Here is a 25,780-nt window from a genome sequence, read left to right as displayed (position 1 = left end):
CCTTATTTTTAAAGATCTATTGTGTGTGGCAGGAGGCAGTGTATTTATTTGGCTGTAATAATTTAGTGGTCTTCATTTTCATTTTTGTTTACTAGATTTTAAATAAAATGTAATAAATGATAGTGATGGGATAGATGTTTATTTGGGCTAGCTTGTGCCTTACATACTAGTTTTTTATTGAGAACTTACAATTTTAGGTGCTTTAAGCATTTGGGGGTGGAGGATATTATGGAGGTATTGGAGATTGAACTGAAAATTTCCACTCATTGCCACTGAACTACATCCCAGGCCCCTTGCTTTTCTTTTTAACATTATTTTAGAATCTTTGCTTTGACAATTAGTTTTGAAAAGGTACCACCCTTGGTTAGAGGGAGCCTGATTTGATAGTATTCCATTTACAACTCTACTCATATTTGATCTCATTTCCCCCTTTTGGTGCTCATTTTGGGGTACAAAGATAAGAATGAAGAACTCTGACTTAAAGTAGATTGTGTTAGTACCACAGAAGCACATTGCCATTCTAAAGCACTGGAGCATGTTGATATTAGGTAAGATACACAGAGACAGGGTTGAGATTGGGAAGAGTGAAGAGAGTGATAGGAGATAGAATCGAATAATCGTGGGTTTGATTAGTTAGCAAGTAATAGCAGCAATTTAGATTATTGGGAACTAAAACTATTGTACAAAGCAAAACTGGATAGCAGTCCCTTTTCTCATGCCATTGAGTACTCACCAACAACATCAAGAAACTTTAGAAAATCTCTGTGGGGTTATTTTTTTCCCCATTTCTTTAATTTGCCTCTCTATAGAAGGTATTGTGTAAGAAGCCAAGACTGACTCAGTCTAGTGAAAAAGGGGTCGTGGGGGTGTTTTGATCATCATTGTTATTATATTACAAAATCTTCAATTGCCAGCTTTCTTCTAGGGTAGATTTAATCTTTAATGCATTTTCTGAGGTCCAAGAAAATGAACTGCAGAAGTAGAAATGAAGGAAACAATTTCATTTATCCTCTATAGACAGAGACACATTAAGGACTAATGACTGCCAAAAGGAAATGTCAAACACTAAGCTAGTCTACTTTTTTTGGCAGCTAAGAATCCGGTGAATCAACAGTTTTAGGGTGTGTGTGTATTTAATGTGGGCGAAGGAAGAGAATGTCGAACATCCCTTAAGGCCCCATTAAGATCACTACAGTTAGGCTTGGAGCCTAGCTCTACTTTTCCTAAATCCAGGAGAGGCACACACAACAGAATAAAGGTAAGGCAGTCATAGGGCTTTGTGGATAAGAACAGTTGACTGTGCAAGCATCTGTGTAAAAGTTAAATATGACTACGTTGTGCCTGCAATCCCAGCATTGCAACGTGGAGATTGGGAACTTGCTGGCCAGCCAGTTTAGTTGAAATGGTGAACTTTAGATTCAGTGAGAAGACCCTGCTTTTAAAAAAAAAAAAAAAAAAAAAGTGGAGAATGATGGAGGGAAATACCTGACACCCTTCTCTTGCTTCTGCATGCACACATACAGGTACCAACATCTCCATTCCATGCACACATTCACACATGTGCGCACATATGTGCAAACACACGGATAATAGTAATAGCAAATAATAATAATAATAAATCATTTTCTATAGAAATTCAGGCAATTTGTTTATCCTGTATGATGTAGAGAATGTTTTTTCCCCTATTCTGAACATTGCCTACATCTATTATAGACAAAATTACATGGGTAGTGTTTAAACCTGTATTGTATGTGAAGTTGGTCTACCTTTGTCTTGAATACAATAATAGCCTATAGTTTTTGGTCGCTACTTGAATTACACAAATGTTGAGTACTTTTAAAAGTTGCTGCATCAGGGCTGGAGAGATGGCTCAGTGGTTAAGAGCATTGTCTGCTCTTCCAAAGGTCCTGAGTTCAATTCCCGGCAACCACATGGTGGCTCACAACCATCTGTAATGAGATCTGGCGCCTTCTTCTGGCCTGCAGACATACACACAGACAGAATACTGTATACATAATAAATAAATATTTAAAAAAAAAAGTTGCTGCATCAAAAATTGTTTCTTTCAGGGCAAAAATAGTTGAAGATGGCTCAGCAGGTAAAGGTGCCTACTATGCTAAGCCTGTATGAACCCATACGGTGGAAGGAGAGAAGAGACTTCTACAAGTTGTCTTCTGACTCTGCTCTGACATTGTGGCACGAGCATGCCCTACACAGATATATAATACTAAGAAGTAAATAATTATAAAGAAATAGTTCATGAATGGAGAAATCAGAAGTCAAGCTGACTAGTTTTCATTTATATTTTGTCTCCTATTAAGCAGTGGTGGATTTATGAAATGCAAACTTTGCCTTTAGAGTATTTTATTAAAAATTATGATTTTATGTATGGGCATATGCGTACATATGTCTGCATGTGTATAGAGGTTAGAGGTCAGCTTGGTAGCATTGGTTCTCTTTTTGTAGGTTCCAGGGATTGAATTCAAGTTTCTAGGCTCGCGTACTACCTGCTTTTGATGCTATTGAGCCATTAATTAGATCCAGTTACCATATTTTTAAATGTTAAGTTCTTAATAGAAAATTATACATATATTCACCTAGAATTTGATTATAAAATTCTAAGAACTGTGAAAAGGGCTTAACTTTATTATGTTAACTACATACCTGTATTTGAGGGGGGCAGAGAGGGCAGAGAAAGTTAGTAAGCCTAGAGATTTGGGTTGAAATACTGGTGCTTACTGGAACCTGAAGGATTTATAAGATTGTATAGTAGAAGTTGTGGGTTGACTCTCTTTTGTCCCATTAGTGGTACTTTTTGTTGGTCAACAAACAGCCTGCATTTTCAGCTAGCTATGCAGACCTCTTTAGGTCTTTCTTTATGATATACTTGAGGGAGTCCATAGTCTGACACTGTCCAGTTAGGTTTGGTGCTGTCCTGCAGCTAAGCTTGCTAGACTCTTTAATGAAGTATTGGTTAGTATTGGCAACTTCCTTTGCAATATTTAGTAATCCTGAGCCTTTGTCACATGAGTTTTTTCATTCCTACTGTAGAAACTAGCAAGAATTTTATAAGTAGAAACCAAGCCTCATATTGTGTGTATATAATAAAACGTTATAGATTATGCAAATTTATATATTATATCTTATAGAAATATAAAAAGAATAGCTGCTAGATGCAGGTCATGTTAACCATAACTGAATTTTGCTAGGATTTCTCCATCAATATTAACCTGCTCTATGCTCTGATACATTGATCCATGGATGTTTACAACCATACCAAAATTTAACAAATTCATATGAAAGGTGATTTAAAAAATTATTCCAGAGCCTTTTCTGCAACTAGATTGAAATTGATGTTTTTTAAAAGCTATCATATTTCTTTTTTAAGGGTTTTTTTTTTTTCGGTTTTGGTTTTTTTTCGAGACAGGGTTTCTCTGTAACTTTGCAGGCTCTCGTGGAATTGACTTTGTAGACTAGACTGGCCTCGAGGAGAGAGGTCCTCCTATCTCTGCCTCCCAAGTGCTGGGATTAAAGGTGTGTACCCCCACCACTCGACTCAAGATGATTTTTTTACTTAATGTTTTTACTCAGAATATAAAATATTGGGTCTTATGTCATTTTCACAATATTTATATGGTGCTGCCATAATTTGTTACTCAAGGCATTGATCGAAAAAGTCAAATGTAATGCCTCTCCATTATTGTTTTATTGGAATAAATATTCTCACGCTCTCCGTTTCTCCCTCTCTTAGAAGAAGCTTGATGATATTTCTGGTGCTGTGGTGGGAAGTAAAATCTGTTTTGGTAGAGATTTGTGTGGGCAAGTTCTCAGGAAACTTATTTTGAGGAGGTTCATCTCAATTGACACCCTAGGAGAAATACTATGTATCTTTGTTGCCCCCAAATAAGTCCCAGTGAGCTATAGAGGGAGCTGAGAGTCCTTGACCCACAGGCAGCAGTAAGTGAAGTGAACTAGGCACTTGAACTTAGGGTACTCAAAGCCTGCCTCCACAGTGACACACTTCCTCCAACAAGGCCACACCTAATAGTACCACTCTCTATGAGTTTATGGGGGCCAATTATATTCAAACTACTACCCTTGGTGAGATTGGTTGGTTTTGTTTGTGGGATAAACACACTCTTATTTTGAAGCTTTGTTTTCAGAAATGAATGACATGTTTACTAATACATGTGCATTATATTATTGTAGGAATTGTCTGTGAAGAGACTTTGTTCTGATACTTGATAGCTACATCAGTATGAAAAGTTACCTAAACTTGCCTGAGTGTCTGCTGCCTCTGGGCACTGGGCATGATGACAGTGCTCATGCACCTAGCATGTTGTGAGGCTGGAGAGCTGCGCCAAGGGCATGGTCACTCCTTTATAATTTTGCTACAATTACAGAAACTGGTAGTTTGCTTTATAACTGAACCATTCAAACATCCAGTCCTTTTTTTTTTTTAAAGCAAGATTTCCAAGGGTTTTGTAAAGTAATTGCACTTAATATTCTGTTGGTAAACACTTATTCTCTTGAGTCACTCCTCCTCTCTGCTTTCAGCTGTGGTCATTATGTGGACCCTGGTAATAATGGCGGAAAACTATATTAATTAATTTTTAGCAAGTAGGTCCCCACTGACTGTTGCAGAACTTATTTTATTGTGCCCCGTTATCTTGAGTGAAGTTGGTGGCCTCATTCCCAGATTCATATTATATTCTTCTTACTATTAAAATGTGTATTTTGTTGGAGTCTGGCATACTCCATAGTTCATTCTGAGTTATCTGGCATAGGGAAGCGAGTCTTGATCATCAGTGTTCATTCTCTAAATTCAGTTTTGAATAGGCTTCTTTGTATAAAAATCTCTTCATTATTTATTCCTACTCCTTTTTGATTTTGATAATGGGATTTGAAATAGACTTGCTATTTGAATATGTTTCTTTTCTTATTCATTTTTATAGGTTGTATTTGTATTTGTCTGTGCTTATTTAAGAAAAATTTAATGCTAGTAGGAAAGCTATTATGAACAACCTTTTATGATTTATTTTTTTGGATTTTCAAGACAGGGTTTCTCCGTAGCTTTTGGTCCCTGTCCTGGAACTAGCTCTTGTAGACCAGGCTGGCCTCGAACTCACAGAGATCTGCCTGCCTCTGCCTCCCGAGTGCTGGGATTAAAGGCGTGCACCACCACCGCCCGGCCTTTATGATTTTTTTTTTTATAGTTCACTGTTTCAGGGACTTGATAGCTGCTGATTCAGGGACTTGATAGCTGATTGAATAATTAGCCAGTTATGAGTTTAAACATTGCCTATGTTACTAAAAAAGACAGTAGAAAAGGCAATATGAAGTCTGGAACGTCTTTCTCCCTTTTATGCTATATTGGATATTTCTCTCTCAGGGTTTTTAAAAGACAGAGGAAGATTCTCATTAAGGGAAAGTCTTACAGTGCTTGTGAGCTGGCAGTGTCCTCACCTCTGCTTTTGGAATGTGAACTCTTGCTGTCAGATGGTATCTGTGCATTTATCCAGTGGTGACTTGCTTTGGTAGTCATATCCCAAAATAAGAATAATGGCAGATATTTCATACTTTGATAAAGATTTCAATTCTTAAGCTGAGATTTTTATTGAGTTCTTATCTTCTCCCCCCTCCTTCCATTTCTCTCTGAGACAAGGTCTCTTTCTTATATAGCCTTGGCTGGGCTGGAACTTAGAGAGGTGGGCCTGCCTTTGCTTCTGGGATTAAAGGAACACACAATACACATGTCATTTCTTTATATTTGTTAAAACATTTTTAATTGAAAAAATTTAGCTTACATTTATTTAGTGTGTTACAGGGGTCAGTTTTCTCCTTTGACTATGTGAATTCTAAGAATCAAACTTATGTGGTTTAGCTTGGTGGCTAGCACTGTTACTCACTGAACCATCTTTCTAGTCCTGATAAAACATTGAAAACCTTTAAAATTGGTTTTAAATTTATAAGTTCCAAAAAGTTGAGTATGAAAGAATATATAAAAAGAGCACTTTCTTTCTCATTTCTTTTATAGTCACTTAATAGGTTTTCTATTTAGTTTCTTGTATCTTCCAAAATTATTTTATGTAGATATAGTAAACTACATGTACATCCACACAAGTAATATAAAACTATTTTTTTTAAAGATTTATTTATTTATCATGTATACAACATTCCTTCCCTGTATGCTTGCAGGCCAGAAGAGGGCACCAGATCTCATTATAGATGGCTGTGAGCCACCATATGGTTGCTGGGAATTGAACTCAGAACCTCTGGAAGAGCAGTCAGTGCTCTTAATCTCTGAGTCATCTCTCCAGCCCCCTATAAAACTATTTTTAAGAGGAATATATTATCTCCTTGAACGGATTTTGGGTTTTTCTGTTTTATATTTATTAAGACATGATTTCATTATGTGGTCAAGTTTGCTTGAGCTTGTAGCTCTGCTCCCATGTCCTGGAGTGCAGGAATTTGTGCACATGTCTTTTGACCTTACAATGAGTCATTGATTGTCAAACTGGTGTTACAATTTGAAGAAATACTTTAGTGTTTGCTTTGCCTTTAAGCCATTGAATTTTACTCTACTTCCCCCTGCCCCTGTTATCTAAAACCTGTTTTCTTTTCTGGTTCCCCCAAGGAAGATAATCTCCATCTCTTTGCTTGTTTGTTTAGTCCCCATGCTTGATTTCCAGTTCTCTCTATTTAGATGTTTAGTCCCCATGTGTCACTTCCTGTTCTGTCTGTTGTGGCATCAGCTTATAGTGTCTTAGCACAATGAGCTATAAAGGTCACGTGTGTGGAATAAAACCATTTGTCTTGTTTCACATCTGAATTGTTTTTTGGCCATGTTATATTTGAGTGTCTTATGATAGGTAGGTAGTCTGTTATAGATTGTTCTATATATTTCTTCTTAACCAGTAATTAATAATAATCTAAGTGTTACCTTTATTGCTATTAGGCATTTAGTATATTCTTTAGATGCTTTTCTTGAGGTGCCAGGTATATGTACACTTTATTAATTTATTAGCCTTTCTCTAAGTTGAAAGTCTTTATTCACTATAATTTTATTAAATATAATTTTTGGAAGTTTTATCTTTTTACTATTGTCTTTTCCAGTTTTTTTGCTCATCTTCTATAGCCTTTAACTTCTAACCCTGGTTCTTGTACAGAAACCCATAATTTATTTTTTCTTAATTTTTAATTGCTATTATTACATCATCATTATAACACAAACAAGACCCCATTCCTGTCTCATAATTCCTGCTTTGTTAGTGATAATAGTGTCTGCATCCTCATATTGGAATTACAGTTCTAACCATGGAAAAAGAGCTTTTATACTTGGTTTAAGGGATGCTGAAAAAATAATAATAGAAATTGGATGCTGTGCTCTAAGGAGAAAGAAGTGTGTATCAACAGAAGGTACTTTCTCCCATGTGCCAGCTGGTATCAGTATAAAAACATGCAGTGTAAATCTCACCAGTGATAAATTCAGGAAGTTGAGATTTAGGATAATTTCACAAAATGTGTTTTGTTTTGAACATGGCATTGGTAACTAGGAGATAGGAGAACCCACACTAACCCTCCCTTCTTTCTTTTTCTTTTTGTGTTGTTGGGTAGCAAATCTAGGGCTTTATACATGCTAGCCCAAATTCTTGACTACTTACTGAGCTACATCTTAGTCTGCCTTCTTCAAACTCTATTTAAGGACCTTATTCTTCTATTCTGCTGGATAATACTGGATAATGCCTGATTTCTGATCACAAGTCCTCTGGAATCTTTGGTCTTCTTATATTCTGTGGAATCAGTTCTGATACTCCTGGCAGTTGATTCTACTTTGCTTGTGAGTTATGATTGCACCATAGAGAAGAAAGGAGAAGTTTCAATCTCTAAACTGGAGAGATATTCAGTGTATGTCTATCCAGTTAGCCTGGGGAATTCTGATTAAGATTGTCATAGTTCTGGATTCGGGAGGCTTCTATGAGTCCTGCCACTAAAGCATTAAGTACTTGAGTGAAGGGTGTGGACTATTTCAGTACTTGGAAAGGCGTCCCAGTGTACCCCATGAGGTCAGCTTGCTTGTGAGACTACAGAGCAGCATTTTGACTTTTCTTCTTCCAGCCTCAGCTGAGGGATGTAGTTTACTTCTTTCTTGAGCAGTGTTTCACACTAGCTTTTTCCAGTATACACCTTATTTTTCCTGTTAACATACTTTCCTTTTCTGTGTCCCAACCTAGTTCCAAGATCCAGTGAAGTCCCTGAGTACTATAGTCCATGAGCTCAACTATAGGTTCTTCTTCTTTTTTTTTTTTTAAATATTTATTTATTTATTATGTATACAATGTTCTGTCTGTGTGTATGTCTGCAGGCCAGAAGAGGGCACCAGACCTCATTACAGATGGTTGTGAGCCACCATGTGGTTGCTGGGAATTGAACTCAGGACCTTTGGAAGAGCAGGCAATGCTCTTAACCACTGAGCCATCTCTCCAGTCCCTATAGGTTCTTCTTATGTAGCCTGTATTTCTTTTTAAATCAGAAATTAAACTTCACCTTAGTAAATACAGCTTTACAGTAAAAACAAAAAGTTATATACACACAAATATTATTCTTTTAAATAATTTATTCACAAAGCTTTTACATAGATGTTGTTGGTGTGTATGCTTGATCCTTTCATCATTTTCTTCTCTTTACCTACATCTCCCCCACAGTTTTTCCTCCTAAGGCACTGTTGTTAGCAGTCTGATATGAATAACTATACTTTCCTCTTCTGCCTCCTCCCCACCTCCCTTTTCCCTCCCCTTCCCCCACTTGTTACCGCTCCCCTCCCCCTCCCTCTCCAGTCCGAAGAGCAGTCAGGGTTCCCTGCCCTGTGGGCAGTCCAAGGTCTCCCCCCCCCCCCCATCCAGGTCTAGGAAGGTGAGCATCCAAACTGCCTAGGCTCCCACAAAGCCAGTACATGCCGTAGGATCAAAACCCAGTGCTATGATAAGTTCTTAGTTCTCCCAAATTACCAAACTATAATCATTCCCTCCTTTTGGCATAAACATTCTCTTAATTAAGATGATATTATTGCTTATAATTATGCATGTTATTATTTAAAAGCACTTGATGGGGGCTGGAGAGATGACTCAGAGGTTAAGAGCACTGGGGTTCTTCCAGAGGTCCTGAGTTCAAGTCCCAGGAACCACGTGGTGGCTCACAACCATCTGTAATGAGATCTGGTGCCCTTTTCTGGTGTGCAGGCAGAACATTGTGTACATAATAAATAAATACTTAAAAAAAAACTTGATGAAAAAGGTGATTTTTGTTCATTTGTTGTAAAGATTTGCTTATTTTACTTTATTAATGTTTTTCTTTCATGTATACACTATGTGTGTTGCTGGTACCCATGGAGGTCAGAAGAGGCAATTAGGTGCCCTGGTTGCCATCAATTATGAGTAGTTGTAAACCACCATGTGGTGCTAGGAACCAAATGTGGGTCCTCTGCATCAGTGACGAGTGTTCTTAATCTCTGAGCCTGCTCTCCAGCCTCTTTGAGAAGACTTTAAAGTCATATTCTTATTGCTGATTTATTAAGAATATATTATTTTAACCCACAGTACTATAAATTATTTAACTACTACTTTTTCTAATGAATATTTGCTTTTTAAATTGTTTTAAAAGGATTGTGTGGGCTGTAGCACTTATTAACCTTGAAAGATACCCTTGTATTTGGTGTTTTTATTTTTACATGAAAAATTCTCAATTTTGTTTTTAGGGAGATATTTGAGTTGTGGAGGGAGGGGAGGGGAGGATTATTTTCTCCAAAGGGCTAAACCTAGTGGTTGTACCATCAGTGTAAGAAAATAACCTCATGCTCTATCTACTAATAGTATTAATTGTTTAAATTTGCCTGTGTGCGTGTAGTTTTTCTCTCTGTCAAGTACTTATTGTAGTTAGCTCCTGTTTTTCTAATAGTACATGGATCTTTTTCTTTATTAGAAGCCATTGAATTTTACAGCTATTTTACAGTATCTGCCATTTATTTTTTATTTTCTCACCCTTTTTGTTGGTAGATTTTAAACAGTCACATCAAACTTTTGATATTTTTATGCATTTTTGTTTACATTTTATTTTATGGTAATGGAGTGAATTTCTGTTTGGAACGAAAGTATTCTCATATGAAATGACTTGAATGCAACATTTGAGTCCTTCATGGTTAAATCACAAGAAGCAGAGCCACATGGAAAGGTGTGTGTGCGCGCGCATGCATGCCTGCCTGTTTCAGATTTATTGTAGAGATTTTAATATTATGTAATCATGGAAGTAGATTAAAAGCTTGTGTGAGTCTGTTGCTTTTATATGTCTTTTATAAAAGAAAAAGGACTTTTAAGTTTGGTGTTTCTAGGAATGAATTGTCACATTTAAGTGAGTTTCGTATAAATTGACACATTCCAAATATAGATTCCTTTGAAAAATGTCATGGTTGAATACAGGGCAGTAATTAATTGCCTTACTTTGAATTAGAGTTGGGTTTTTTTTTTTTTTGGAAGTTCTTTTCACATAGACCATTTTAATTGTTTAGAATCAAAATTCTTTGACCTGTATGGCTAGAAGATGCAGCCTAGTCATAGTTTTAATGATGTTCTTAGAGTCTTTTCCTTCTATGTTAAAAAAAAAAAAAACAACTTTTCTCTCTCTTATTGGTACCATATTTGCAGGATTTTATACATGTGAATAGTTTCTTCTTTTAGTAGTTTTCTGTGTGCATATGAACCCCGGGGCCTCTCATTAGCCTGACCTGTAAATAGTTTGACTTCTTCATTTCTCTCTGTTTATATTGGCAGAATTTGTCTGTACATTATTTGTGGTTATACAAGTGTTGGTTGGAAATAATGAATTTGACTACACACATACATGATAGGTGTATATTGAAGTGAGTAGTTCTTTCTCTAATCAAGTATAGGCACCCAGTCTAGTTTAAAATGGAGATAGTGGGGAGGGGCTATAAAAATAAAACTCGGACAGGAAGTGAGGTAAGTGGGTTTCTCTTTGTCGTGAATTTGGTTTTCATCTTGATCAATTTGCATCTCCTCTCCATTCCCTTAGATTTATACATTTTTGTATATGCCCCCCCTCCAAGTTCAAGTGGAGACTTCTTAAGTAAGGAAAAGACAGAATGAAATGCTGAATAAATGGGCTGCTGGGCATCCCCAAAGAGAAACTGTTGTGGGGAGGAAGAAGAAAGAACAGTTTGGTAAACTCTTCAGTTTGCAGTTGACTAAAATACAGAACTTATGTGGGCATCTGAAAATAGGATAAAGAGTGATAAGAGTATAATTGATTTGAACCATTAGATCTTTCTGATAGGAAAAAGTGCTATTAAGTCTCCATCATTTTTTAGTTCTTTCTCTTTGGCTTTTTTCTTTTCTTTTTCATTTTTTCAGTGCATAGTTTTCCTTATTCTCTGTAGTACTACTGTTCACTAAAAAGGAAAATAAATGACTTATATAATAATGTCATTCTGCATAAGAGTAAGAAATACTCTATATGGAATACTCTTTTCAGTGATTTTCCCTTATTTATTATTAGTGTATTTTTATTGATACCATAGCTTTGAGACTCACTTATGATCATTTACAAGTACTGTCCATTTCAGAGAAAAACAAAGCAGACACATGCAAAAGAACCTGATATTGGGGTTCAGAATGTAAAGGGCAGAACTGCTCCACACAAAGACCAGTCTCTAGTCTTTTAACCTAGATGCATGAACTAGGCAGGGCAGGGTATCCATCTCCTGTGTTTCCTACCTACATATACCATTGTAGATATAGGTAGCTGAAATTAACCATTAGAATCCCTTGAATAGTAAGTGAAAGAAAATCTAACCATACTGGACTAAACTAGAAGGTCCTGCCTCCCTTTTCTATATTGCTCTTTGTTGAGTTATTTTGATTGGGAGGAAGAGGGTTTAGTTAGACCTTAGAGCAGTGATTCTCAGCCTGTAGGTTGTAACCCCTTTGTAGGTCAAATACCACTCACAGGAGTCACCTAAGAGCATTGGAAAGCACAGATATTACATTATGACAGTAGCAAAATTATAGTTATGAAATAGCAATGAAAATAATTGTCATGGTTGGGGTCACCACAACATGAGGAGCTGTATTAAAGGGTCACAGCCTTAGAAAGTTGAGGACCACTGTTACTCATACTAAGTTGCTTGTCATTACCTGGAAGTATTGAGGCTTTATATACTTCAATGTTGTACAGTAATACTCTGTTACTACATGACAGGCACAAAGCATCTCTTACCTAGTTTGAAAGCTGGGGAAAACAACAAGAATTGATTTCTGTTAGGTGGGCCTCATTTGGGTTGATTAAATTTAAATTAGAGTAGATTTTTAATGTATAGCCATCAGATAATTTTTATTTTGCCTAAGTAGAGACATTAGAGTTGGGAGCTAGTCCTGATTTTAATAAAAATGTGGAAAGAAACTTATTTGACTTGTTAAAGAACCACTACAATTACAATGACTTTTGAATATATACTTTGTAAAGAAAAAGGAAGCATTTGATAATGGAGATAACTAGAGACAACAGAGTTAAATTTCAGTAAGGAATAAAGTGGTTTTAAATCCTGAAACTTGGCGGCTATTGTGAAGTATAATATGTAAGATGTAATTTTCCAGTCTGAATTTCTGTTATTTAGTTGGGAGGTAGATAAAGACTTGAGACTTTTATTAAAATTTATACTGACAACCACATCACATAATTTTATTATATGTGTATGGGTGTTTTGCCCGCATCTCTGTCTGTACTGTGTGTCTAGTGTTTGTGGAGATCAGAAGAGGACATTGGATTCTCTTGGAGTTACAGATGGTTGTGAGCTGCAGTATTGGTGCTGGGAATTTCAGTCCTCTGGAAGAGTACGGCTGGAGAGATGGCTCAACAGTTCAGAACACTTCCTGCTCTTCCAAAAGTCTTGAATTCACTTCTGAGCAATGACATGGTGGCTCACAGCCATCTATAATGAGATCTGGGGCTCTCTTGAGGAAGCGACCTGGTCAGTCATCCTCATCAACTTAGACCATGAAACCCAATATGGACAAGTTCAACAGAACCACCATCATATATGGACTGCCCATGCCTCAGCATTGCCAGCCAGAGCATAAATTTCATTCATTTATTTTTCCTCTGGAAGAGCAGTCATTGTTTTTAACTACTGAGCCATCTCTGCGGCTCCCATAATTTTTTTTTTAACAAAATCAGTAGTTCTACTGAGTTTTATTTTTATTTTTATTTATTTTTAATATTTATTTATTTTTTATGTATACAATACTTTCTGTGTGTATGCCTGAAGGCCAGAAGAGGGCACCAGACCTCATTACAGATGGTTCTGAGCCACCATGTGGTTGCTGAAAATTGAAATCAGGACCTTTGGAAGAGCAGGGAATGCTGTTAACCACTGAGCCATCTCTCCAGCCCCTCCACTGAGTTTTATAAAAGTGTAGCCATTAATGTCTTATATATGAAAGTAATGCCTTAAACCTTGTAACAGGGTTCTTTTGTAGAAATAGAGAAGGAACAAAATCAGTAAGTTGCCATTACACTGTACGTGTATTTAGTATTTATATCACATTGGAGAGAGTTAGAAGCTATGCTCTAAAAATTTGAAACTTTATTTTGGAACTATTATAAAAATACATGGTAAATATATGGAAACCTAGTAGGTTTACTAGGAAGAAAGGACTAAAGCTAGATCTTTTCTTCTGTCCCCAGCACATATTTTACAAAGATACTTGTTCTGCCTTTCTGTGTGAGGATATCCTTATGAGAGTTGGAAAAGCTGGAAATACGGAACTGTCTTAAGAGACTGTGTCTTTTCAGGAAGCAGTTTTAAAGTGGAAATGAATAATCACCATTGAGAGGTGATGTAGGGCTGGCTGTGGTGGTTCATCCCTGTAATCCAGCAGTTAGTAGATAGGTCAGACTGGAGGCCACCCTGAGTTACAAACAGAGAGCTGTGAGGGACAGCATGTCTTTAATCTCAGCACTCCAGAGGCAGGGATAGATGGAGCTCTGAGTTTGATGCCAGCCTGGTCTAAAAGCAAATTCCAGGACAGCTGGGGCCACACAGAGAAACCCTGTCTCTAAAGGCCAAAACAAACAAACACATAAAAAAAGAAACAAAAACTAACAAATAGGGACAGGAAAGATGGCTCAACAGTTAAGATCACCAGCTGTTCTTCTAGAGGGCCTGAGTTTGATTCCAGTGTCCATGTTGTGATTCACAGCTTTCTGTAACTCTACCTCCAGAGGGATCCAGTACCCTCTTCTGCCCTCTTTGGGCACTCTATGCATGTGGTACACAGACATACTTGCAGGCTCACACATATAAAACTTAAAAAAATTGTTTAATAAAGAGAAAACAATAAGTGTTGGAAAGATGGCTTTGGGGTTAAGAACACTTGCTGCCCTTGTAGAGGACCTTGTATCAGTTCCCAGCACCTACATGGAGGCTTACAGCCATCTTGCCACTCCAGCTTTATGGGATGATGCCCTCTGCTGGTAAACTTGGTGATTGCTTTATCTATTTAAACCTGTTCTTTCTTGGGAAATTAGTTATCTTACAGACTCATAGTCAGAGATAGAAGAAATGTGAATTTATTTAGCTATTTACTGGGTGTCCTGTATATGTGCGGGAACTACATAGTTTAAGATGTGGCAAGGAAGAAATAAATTACTCATTTTGTAGGCCTTTTGGGTTCCAGCCTTGGCTGATCACAAAGAATGTAGCATGAGCCAGTGGGCTGCTTATCAAGAACTGACTCGACGAGCAGGTCTGCTGATTTTCTAAGTCTTCCTTAGTGGTTCCATCTGACATTTTTTCTTACTGTTTCCACATCTGACTCCATTTTTTTTTTTTCAGAATTTTGCGTGTAACAGTCTCCTCTAAATAAAGCAGTGTTTTTGTTTTGTTTTGGGTTTTTTTTTTTTTTTTTTTTTTTTTTTTTTTTTTTTTNTTTTTTTTGCTTTTCGAGACAGAGTTTCGCTATAGTTTTGGAGCCTGTCCTAGAACTAGCTCTTTGAGATCGTGCTCTGTTACCCAGGCTGGGCTCTAATTTGTAATTCTTTTACTTCCGCATACAGAATGCTGGGTTTACCACTACACCTGGCTAAAGCCTCTTCTTTACCAGATGAGAGCTGTTGTTTTTGATTTTGCCTTAGTCACCAGGAAGATCAAGTTCAAAAACTTATTTTGTTGCTCTGACAGTGCTGTCTAATCCTTAATTATGAATTATTAAAACACTCTAGGATTCAGTTTAATCTTTGCAGCCATGCATAATATTGTATTAATTTCTAAAGATTCTTGAAGTCTGTTAATCGTATTCTGGACCTTTGAGGTTTAGAATTTTGGCTTTTTTAATCATTCTGCATCCAATTTAGCTATTGTGCACATATCAATGTAGTCTACCTTTTTAATTCTATAGAATTGGGCTCTATTTAATTATAGCCACATTGTTTTTAAAGTTCTGGGCACCAACCAGTTGGTCTTCATTTATCTGACAGCTAAGACTGTGGGGAGGGAGAGGCAGCCCTCACACATGCTAGGCAAGTACTAAATCACTGAACTGTATCCTGTGGGAAATATTTTGTTTTCATGAGAATATTTTGGCCCCTAAAATAACAAAACAGCTAATATGACTGGCTATTGATTCTTATCTGATCATTTTTTAGAAAAAGCAACTTACAGCTTTGGTGACTCTGCTCTGTGAATACCAGAGTCTGATGGTGGAGCTGAGCTCCAAGCCCACCTGTGAATGATTGTGCAGCGTAGTTTATCCTAAACACCGCTCTTTGTACACCTTCCCTGTGCTTCTTGGTAAAGCCTCTTGAAATCTGAAAAAAGGCATTGAGAATTGTTTCTGGAGCTGCAGTTTTAAAGTATGGTTCTCGTGGAAGAGATGCGACATCAGCTGTTGTCAGGTAATGTTGTTCACAGATGCTCCATAGACCTGACTTCTAAGCAGGGAGTCCTTTGAGGCCTTAAGTTAGGCTTTGTTGCCAGACTGGGTGGAGGGCACAGAGAGAGGCTCTATGGGTTAAGACTTCTCATTACACTCGCACATTTTTATAAAAAGGAGTGTGGGAATCACTTTAAATTAACATTGAGAGGAATGTCTTCTTTGTATTTCAGTGGGAACCTAAAAGTCTGTGGTCATCCAGGCAATCCAAAGACAATTCTTAGAGAAGTCAGAGTAACTACATGGGGATTTTAAAATTAAAATGTAAGATAATTATATTAATAAGCTCTGCCTACTTTTTGCCCCATAAAGTATAGGAATTTGCTCCTTCTTTTGTAGTGGCATTTCATTTGTATTTTAATAAATAAAGCTTGACTGAGGATCAGAAAAGTAAAACAGCCACACTGGTCAGTCTTACAGACCAGGCAGCAATGACACACACCTTTAATCCCAGCAGCCACTTGTTTCTATAGAAACCAGGTGGTAGTGGTGCACACCCTTAATCCAAGAACTAGAGAGGGTTATAAAATGGGAGGATTCAGCTCTCAGTCTCAGTCTCATTCTGAGATTCCTGGAGGCAGGATCGCCATTTCTGACTGAGGTAGAGGTAAGAGCCAGTAACTGGCTGTCTTGCTTTTCTGACCTTCAGGTTAGCTTTATTTATTAAAATACAAATGAAATGCCACTATGTTTTATTATTACTATTTTTTAAAGATTTATTTATTTATTATGTATACAGCATTCTGCCTCCATGTATGCCCACACACCAGAGGAGGGCACCAGATCTCGTTACAGATGGTTGTGAGCCTCCATGTGGTTGCTGGGAATTGAACTCAGGACCTCTGGAAGAGAAGACAGTGCTCTTAACCTCTGAGCCATCTCTCCAGCCACTACATTTTATAAAGTGTAACATGGCCATTACCGATGCTAGCTAGTGTCAGTGCAATTATTCTTGATATAAAAGTGTATGCTTTAGGGCTAGAGAGATGGCTCAGTGGTTAAGAGCATTGCCTCCTCTTCCAAAGATCCTGAGTTCAATTCCCAGCAACCACATGGTGGCTCACAACCATTTGTAATGAGATCTGGTACCCTCTTCTGGCCTGCAGACATACACACAGAATATTGTATACATAATAAATAAATATTTTTTTAAAAGTGTATGCTATGCTTCCTTCCCCTCTATTCTGAAGTCGTTACTGGGTTTCTACCATGAGCTCTCATAGCTGCTGGTTCCAAGAATCACTGGGTATTGGGAAGGAGTTGGCTTCTCTTTGTGTATGTGAAGGGGTACACATTTTAGTAGTGGTATACAAGGTGATGCTGAGATCTCTCCATTGAGGTGGAGGCCAAGCTTCTATTTGTGTGCACATATATGGAGGCCAGACGAGGCTATGGGTTGTCCTTTGCTCTCCCTCACTGTGCCTTTGACTTCTTTGAGGCAGTTTATTTCTGAATCTGTAGCTAATAGGTTTTTGCTAGGCTGACAACCTGAATCCTATCTCTTCCCACTTCTAGTGCTGGGGTTACAAGTATATAACATACTTGTAACATGCTTGGTTTTTTTATGTGGTGCTGGTACCCAAACTCAGGTCTTTGCAGATGCACTGTAAACACTATCTCTCTAGCCCTAAATTGGGCAACTCTGTCAGCCTTGGGGCTGGATAAGCAGGAGGTTCAAACAAGGTGAATCGTCCATGGCAGTTGGTACCTAGAAGCCTAGACCGTTTCTGACCTGATATTGCAGGGGCATAGCATTCTGCCTGAGGGTATTTAAGCCAAATAAAATCACTTTAAAAAAAATAAAATCTTTGCTTTTCTCATTTATACCTCTTGATCTTTTTGTCTAGGGTAGAGGAGCCACATGGTGAGGCTTATATTCCTAGCATCATTAGCATCTATGGACTGCAGGCAGGAGTGGGATGTAAGATGATCCTGGCATTTTCCCCCCATTGAAATAGAGGCCAAGTTTCAGTTTATTAAGTCCAGGTACCAGGGTGGCTTTTTCAATTGTTTCAGACTGCGGTTGTCTGTTGTACCAGGAGAATTGAGAGAAGCAACCAACCTCAGGGCTTATGAGCCCTACTCTGTATCCATTTGTTAAGGCTGTGACAACTGGCTATTGAGTGGCAGCTTTTAACGTGGTTTGTTGTATGTTGTCATATTCCGCCTCCCCCACCTCCCCATTGCTTAACCAGATTTTGCCTCTGTGAAAAAAGACGGGTAATGATTAGCTACCCTGAAGCACATCGACACTGAGAAACAGCTTGGTACAGAACAGTTGTTCATCTTACTTCTCTCTTAAATACCTATTCAAGTTTTCCTGTCAGCACTTGCAGATTTCAGGGGAAAATCAGAAACAAAAGAGACATTTGTTTTTTTTTACAGTATACACAATTTTAATAACAAAACTTTCCTGTACACTGTATTATGGTTTTCCCAACCCGATTCCTTGTATGATAATATTTTCTTCCTATCCCCCAACACCCCACCCCCCATGGCTCTTAAAAGTAATTGAACAAATATATTTGGACTGTTTCCAGTCTCAGTGTTCATAGGTTCCATGTAGCATACTGATTTTAAAAACTCAAGGGAAGAAAAGGTTAGTTGAAGGAGTTGGAGACGTTTCCAGATGTCTACAATAGTAGAATAAGAAAGCATCTGTGGTCATTTTCTGGTTTTTCAAGTGCTGTGAGTTTGCTCCCGGTTAGCTAAAGAAGTACTTATTATCTATAGATGGCCCATGTTGTCTTTTTTTTTTTTTTAAAAAAATCTTTTGGTTCAAGCACTTTATGAGAAGCTATGAAAAATTTGTTCCAAACAGACTTGAAATAGTGCTGCCCCTGAATTGCTGCATTAGGAAAATTATCATGTAAGCTTGTTGTTAAAATATTCTTTAAAAGTTCCTATGAGAGAGAGAGAGAGAGAGAGAGAGAGAGAGAGAGAGAGAGAGAGAGAGAGAGAATTTATAGCCCCACTCCCCTACACAGCTATGTGTGGGAAGTGTGACTCAAGAAAATAATAAGACTATTTCATATTTTAGAATTCAGACCAGTCTACATAGAGCTGGCTTTTATTGGGAAGATAGGGTCTAGCTTTAGTGACTAGCATTGTAATAAGCAGATGGACTTTAATAATTAGTGAGTAGAATTAGGAAGTTCAGTCAATTCCATTCATTGAATTGGTACAGAAATTAACTTAGACTCATTAAGAAATTATATGTGATAATACAATTATTTGGCTTAAAAATTAGTGTCTGCTTTTTGATGCTGGCAGTACGTATTATGAGTTTTGAATGGATTTTCAGACTTACCAGCTCACTTTCCAGAAAGGTAAGCTCGAATTTCCTGTAGGCTAAGGAAATGAGTCACTGTAGTTGCAAACTACTTCTTAGTTCCTAGGTAGACATTTCATTTTTCTGATTCGCGATGATCATTTTACACTAACTCTTAAAATTGAGGAGAGGGAAAGGTGTGTTGTTAATGCTTAAGAGAATAAAACCCCACCCGAAAGCCCTCACATTTTTGACTTAGGAACTATGAATGGTTTTCCTGTGAGGCAGTTCTTCTCTGGCCAGTTGATAGCACTGCAGTACAAATCCTTGTTAACTAAATGGAACCCTGCTTTCTGAGGCAATTAGAAATGGCAATTTGTGCTTTAAGTAAGAAAGGAAAATACCTGGTTGGCATTACCATTACCAAAACCATGGAAGGAAAAACAAATGAACAGTGTGTGCCTCCCCTCCCCCACCATAGTGTGCCTCAGCGGCTTTGGCACTGCTCTCAGGTGCTGAATGGTTTGCTCTGCTACATATACTTCATTAACTATGTCCTTTAGGGTCAGTTGGAGTTCCTAGTTATATTGCTTACTTTTTAACTCACAGTTCGAATTGATTTTGGTTATCATTTGAAATGAGGAAAAAACACTTATCCTTTAGGGCCAATGGAGTCTTGTATGCTCAAAGCTGTTGCTGTGAACAAGCTGTCTTATCACCTGACAAATGGCAGTGGTCGCCATCATACAAGTTGGTAAATTCTTCCCCACCTCGGTGGGGAAGCAGTGTGCTGTGCTCTGTGCCGGAAAACCAGCATCTGTCTTTGCTCAGACAAGCCCAGCGTCTGGGTTATCAGGAGATGAAATGCTTGCCACTCAAGATCAACTGAATTGAACTGCTCTGAGGCTTTGCCAAACTAATCTACCCACCTTAAATACATAAAGAACACATATTCTCACTGTAACCTGAATATTGTCTGCTTTTTGCTAAGAGATTTGAAATGTGGGTGTTTTTTTTCTGTGCTAAAAGAGGAAAATTGTGATTGAATCTAGGTCTGTAGTAACATTTCAATTCAATCTTGGGGAGGAAATAAGCTTTGAGTGAAGAATATAGTGATAAATATCCATGTTAAGGAAAGGATGCCTCCCTTTTTTATGTTAGTGCCTTTCTTTAAGGATTTATACATTTTTTCCACATACGAATGCTTGTTTTTTTTTTTTTTTTCCTGAAATCAAATTGATGCTTTAAGTTTAGTATTCTCCTATATGTGGAGCCTTCTTTGTAGAAAAATTCTACATGAATTGGTATCTTGAGTCTAAATCCTCAGTATGTCATCACTTGCTTTAAAGAAGTCATAATTGAACACTTGTGATTCTTTCCTTCATGAAAAAAATGTGGCATCATTGTCATTTGTTATTATGACGAGAGCATCCGTATTTACACCAAAGAGCCTACTTCTGTATCATACAGGTCCCTGAGCATCGCTTATTTGGTGCAAATTGTACAATAATGTTTGCTGCTTCATAGCTTCCACTAACCTGAGAGTCCAGCTTCTGCCTTCACTTACTGTTGTATGGCTGCAGGGCCTGTATCAAGAGTTCTGCCTTAGGACTTGCCTCGGAAATAGGTTAGTTCTGTCTCAAAAGGAGCTGACAATATAAATGTGTATCTTTATTAAAGGTCAAACTTTAACATCATATTTTGAAATTAATTTTTCATTGTTTCTTTATAATGTAACAAGATTCAGTGTTAGGCATCTTTAGTACCCAATTATTTTTAATTTGGGTCTTTGAGGTTTAAAGATCAGAAAAAGACAGAAGGAAGAAGCTTAAACAGTTTGTCAAGGCATCTTTAATCATGAGAGGGGCTGTCTTTTCAAACCGGATGGAGTATATCAGGATTGTTAAGTTGACTCAGTTTTTCTCTTTCCAAACTGCAGGTTTTTACATAAGTTTAGGATTTAGTAAGTTAATTAGTAAAATGATAATTTAATACTAGTTTAAAATAATAGTCTAAATGCCACAAAAATCAGCATGTCCATTATAAGTCAAACTAGACTTGTATAAGAAGTCAGTGTAATTATTTAGTATTGATTTATTATAATGAGACCTTTTAAAATAATTGCTTGGATTTATTGTTGAAAATTAAAGAGTCACCCGGTTTTATTAGAGTTATGTAAAAGGTGCTGGTTTCATGATGTAACTTAGATAATGTCTATTAAACCAGGCCAAACTCTGAAAGAATAATGTTTAATATTTACCAGTCTTAAACACACATGTAAGTCTACTTCTCATACTGGCAGTAAATTATAGTTTGAGTAAATACCACTTTATCTTACAAGAGAACTTTTGCTGTCTCCTTTTAAGCAGGAAGCCAGTTGTGGTCCATGGGATGGAGCATAATAATCAAACAGGTTTTCATCCCTATCTATTTTTGTTTAGTAGTTTCTTTCGGAACTGTTTTCAGTAGAAAAAAAAATAATATATGGAGGAGACCTTAGTGTAAATGTTTACATACAATAGTATATAATTACATACATGAAATGTTTTATATTGAATTAAACATTTAGATTTTCCAACAAGAGTGCAAATTAATATGAGCATTGCTTCATTTAACACTTAAAATATGTTTTCATTAAAAAAATTAAAAATACTTCAACACTTCAAAAACTCAAGTCTCCACTTGATTTGGAAAATTAGGCTTAATGTCACAATTGGTAAAAATTAGATATGTATTTAGCCCCTACAATGTAAAATAGGTTACTTATCTGATGTGATTTTTGATGCTGAGTAGATATTATACTTCACATTCTTTGTATGGCAGCTGCTGACACTTGCACTGTCCATAACCATTAATGATGATGAAAGGTCCTTCATGGGTGGGTTCATACTCATTATACGGTCCTTGGTCTGACATGTTTGACATATGGAGTCGTGTTTGGGATCGGAGCTGCCTGTGGTTCTGAATCATTGAGCACTGTCTAATTCTTCTTAAAGTGGGAGGGCAGCACTTCCTGGAAATGAACACTATAAAAATAATAAAAAAGAAAGAAAACAATAAAGCCATTGTTCCTGTAATTACTCGCTGAGTGAAGATGGCATTGTCTGGTTCGGAAAAGTGTTCCTCTGTAGTAACTGCTATGCCTGCAGTAGTTGGAATTTCTTTGTCTCCTACATGGTAACTTGATGAGCTGATTCTTTTTGTATATTCAGTGGTTGGATCTCTGTAAGTTGTAGCCATGGCAGTGACAGTGGTTGATAAATTCCAGCAGAGCTGAAACCCGTGGACTGCATCTAGAATATCCTCTCCCTGGGTGTGGTCAGGGCTGTGGCATAGGATGGAATGCTCCCACCGACCTTGGAAACTGCCCAGCCAGGAGGCGAGAGCACACACTCGGGGGCTGCATTCCCACAGATTGCCAGAGAGGCCAACGGTTGTGAGGGATCTCAAGGAGTTTAAGATTTTGGAATCGAGACTGTTTAACTTGTTGTTATCCAGGAGGAGTATTTTAAGATTAGGCACGGTTTCAAATACCGTTAAGTCGATGGCTTTGATTTCATTTCCAGTTAGGTCTAGCTTTTCTAAAGTGCTCCAGGTCCATTCCATCCCACATGTCAAGTTGCTGATTTTGTTCCATTGTAAGAAGAGTGTGTGCAGACTGCTTAGCCGGAGGAAATGAGCAAAATTAATCTTTGTCAGCTGGTTGTGCTCTAGGTGAAGCTCTCTCAGTTTGATTAATCCTGCAAATCCATTGCGAGCCAAACTTCGCAAACGGTTTGTGCTCAAATCCAGAAACTCTAGACTACGACAGTCCCAGAACAGGCGTACTGGGATAGTCCGCAGGGAGTTGGAACGCAAATGCAAGGTCTGCAGCTTCCGAAGGCCATAGAAGAGCTCAGGATGCAGAGATGACAGCTGATTAAAAGACAGGTCCAAATTTTGCAGGTTAATCAGTTGGGTAAAAGTTGTGTTTGGCAAGTAAAATATTTTGTTGGAACTTAAGATTAACTCCTTAAGTTTATATAGTCCTTGGAAAGCATCTTCTTTTACAGTTGAAATTTGATTGTGATCTAAGTGGAGCCAGGTGAGTTGACTGAAGCTGGCAAATTGATCTCTTTCAAGCGCTGTGATGTGATTGTGCCTCAGGGACAGGCCCAGAGAACCCTTGTCTGTGGCGTTTGGCACTGAATGGAAGCCCTGAGAGTCGCAGTAGAATAGCAGCTTCTCACAGCGGCATTTGGGTGGACACGCCATACCCAGGGCAGGCAGCATTTTTAAAACCACACTCATTGCATATATTGCTGCCAGCATAGGGGCCCCTAATGGCCACTTGAAATGTAAGCCTGCAGAATATAATTTAAGGAAAACAAGAAGATAGGATATGTTTCAGCAGAACACAGGGGCTGTTGAAAACAACAACAATGTAACATCATAATGAAAGATTTCACTGCATGGAACATTTTTCTTTTACTGCAGAAAAATTAACCTCGTATACTGGAACACAAAACTTAAACCATATATAAAAGAGATTAAAACATGTTCCTTTCCTTAGTGTTATATGCCTTTACATAAATTTTAAAATCCGAAAACAAGTGATTTGCATCATAAAATGGGAATTCACCGGCTTATTTTATAAAAGCGTGAATCCTCTTTGATTGTAAAAGAAATGCCATAGAAATGCATGGACTTACCCATTCTTCTGAGCACATTGGAGGCTGCATTCAGTCGAGGTTGTCAGACTCAACGCAGTGAGTCTGTAAAAGGCTCTAACATGCAGGAGCCTTTGACCGGTTTCCTGTTTTCTGTGTCCCAGGATTTCCAAATAAAATTCAAATCTGCCAGGGTGAATTGGTTTTTCCTTAGGATATTCCTCTAGATAGCATCGGTTTCTTTTTCTGTGGTGCTCTGATCCCTTAAATCAGCTTTGATTATCAGTTAATAATTTCCTCCTCCTCCGATTACTGCTGATCATCGGAGCTTCAGGCTTTCCTTACCGCAGCTGTTAGTTCTGTCGGTCTTAACTTGTTGATGGCAGATGGGCGGCTTGTCTCGGAGAAGAGCTTCTGGAGCAGCATGAGTGCATTTACTGAAAAGCTTTTCCGAGAAACGGCACAAGAATGGATTTGCTTATGTGCTGCGACCACACAGAACTGTATATAGGCTGACGTCACCGGGTGACGTGTCTTTTGTTTGGGTTTTCCAGAAGCTTTACTGTTAAAAAGCACTGTGCTTTGTAATAGTGTCAGGGTCGTTACAAGACCCCCTGTTTACAATAAATTGAGAAAGAAGAACTCCCGACTTAAGAATTTGGTATTCCTTCAGTGTAGGAAGCAACAATGAGGTTGTAATAAATGCTGCATTCAAGAAGACCATCTGAACAGTGAGTTGGACTAGCAGAGTGATGATTTCTAATGCGTGTGAGAGCTAGTGTTAGACTGCTGATTCTGCATAGAGATCATCTAAATGGGCACGATTGATTTATGAAGTGCTGATTTAATGCCAGCCTATGCAAGGTACGCCTCTGCTCTGGTAGTTTGCAAAGCTGTTCAATTGCCTTGTTGTCATGCTTGGTAAAAAGTGAAGTATGACTGTGTTGCTAAACTAAGTGGGCTTAGTTTTATTGTCATTAAGAACTTAACATTATAAAGCCAGAAAAAAGAGGGTAGCTTCCAAAAGAAATTGTTTTGGCTTTTTTCCTCCATTCAGAATTTCAAGGGAATAATTCTTTTCTGCGTATTATATAACAGTACTTTATTACTACACTGATTGGAAAACAGTACTGAGTTGATCTTTGAATGTCCTACCAAAAGAGAGGAGCAGATTGACACCATCATTTTTATACAGGTGACCCAGATGTTAGCAATTTTGAACAAGTTTTGTAGTGGGCCTGGATTCTGACACAGTCTTCAGAATTTCTGCTTCAACATCTCACCTGTTCTTTAACTGAAAGCCACAGTTGCTACTGAGATTGGGGTGTTGTAACACCAAAATTTTGAATCTCATAGCAGCTCTTGTTGAATTCCCCTTATGAATATGAAAGGGCATTTGTATTGGAATAGGATTTTGTTGGTTGTTTTTGCTTGATAACTCTAGCTTTTTCTGTTAGATAACTTTTCAGACATGAATGTTTATGGTTAGTGTTATATAAATGCATAAGATGTGTCTAGCATGAATCAGGGACATGTGGCAGGCCAGACTAAAGGATTGCCTTTTACTTATCTTGTCATGCTGATGTGGCTATATGAACTTAGTTTTCCCCATACCATTACTACTTACCCTTAGTGAGTCCTGTTTCAAACCCGAGAGTAGAAATCTCAAAAGTATTGATGCTGTCCATGAAATAAGCACACAACTGGCCTGTGGTCTTCTGAGGATTGCATTCCACTGGTGAATTCTAAGAAGTCATTATGTAAAGAGGAGAATTTTCCTTCTGGAGTAGGGCTACTCTGGTAACGACTAGAATCCTCTTTCTCTTCCTTGGGGTCATGTGTAAAGGTTTTATGGAAAC

The 25,780-nt window shown here is 37.8% G+C and overlaps 2 protein-coding genes across 2 annotated transcripts in view; one reads left to right on the top strand and one right to left on the bottom strand.

Annotated features, from left to right (window-relative positions):
- Ctnna1 (catenin alpha 1) overlaps nt 1–25,780 on the top strand; it is a 125,664-nt gene that overhangs the window by 61,050 nt on the left and 38,834 nt on the right. The window lies entirely within an intron of this gene.
- Lrrtm2 (leucine rich repeat transmembrane neuronal 2) lies at nt 18,972–25,749 on the bottom strand. Its single transcript, XM_050135034.1, has one exon. The coding sequence runs from the start codon at nt 23,581–23,583 to the stop codon at nt 22,069–22,071; it is 1,515 nt and encodes a 504-aa protein (XP_049990991.1). The 5' UTR covers nt 23,584–25,749; the 3' UTR covers nt 18,972–22,068.

The sequence above is a fragment of the Alexandromys fortis genome, unplaced genomic scaffold (genome assembly GCF_014885135.2).
Source record: "Alexandromys fortis isolate MF-2015 unplaced genomic scaffold, M_Fortis_MF-2015_v1.1 scaffold_25, whole genome shotgun sequence".
Lineage (NCBI taxonomy): Eukaryota > Metazoa > Chordata > Mammalia > Rodentia > Cricetidae > Alexandromys > Alexandromys fortis.
This window is presented reverse-complemented; position numbering and strand designations above follow the sequence as displayed.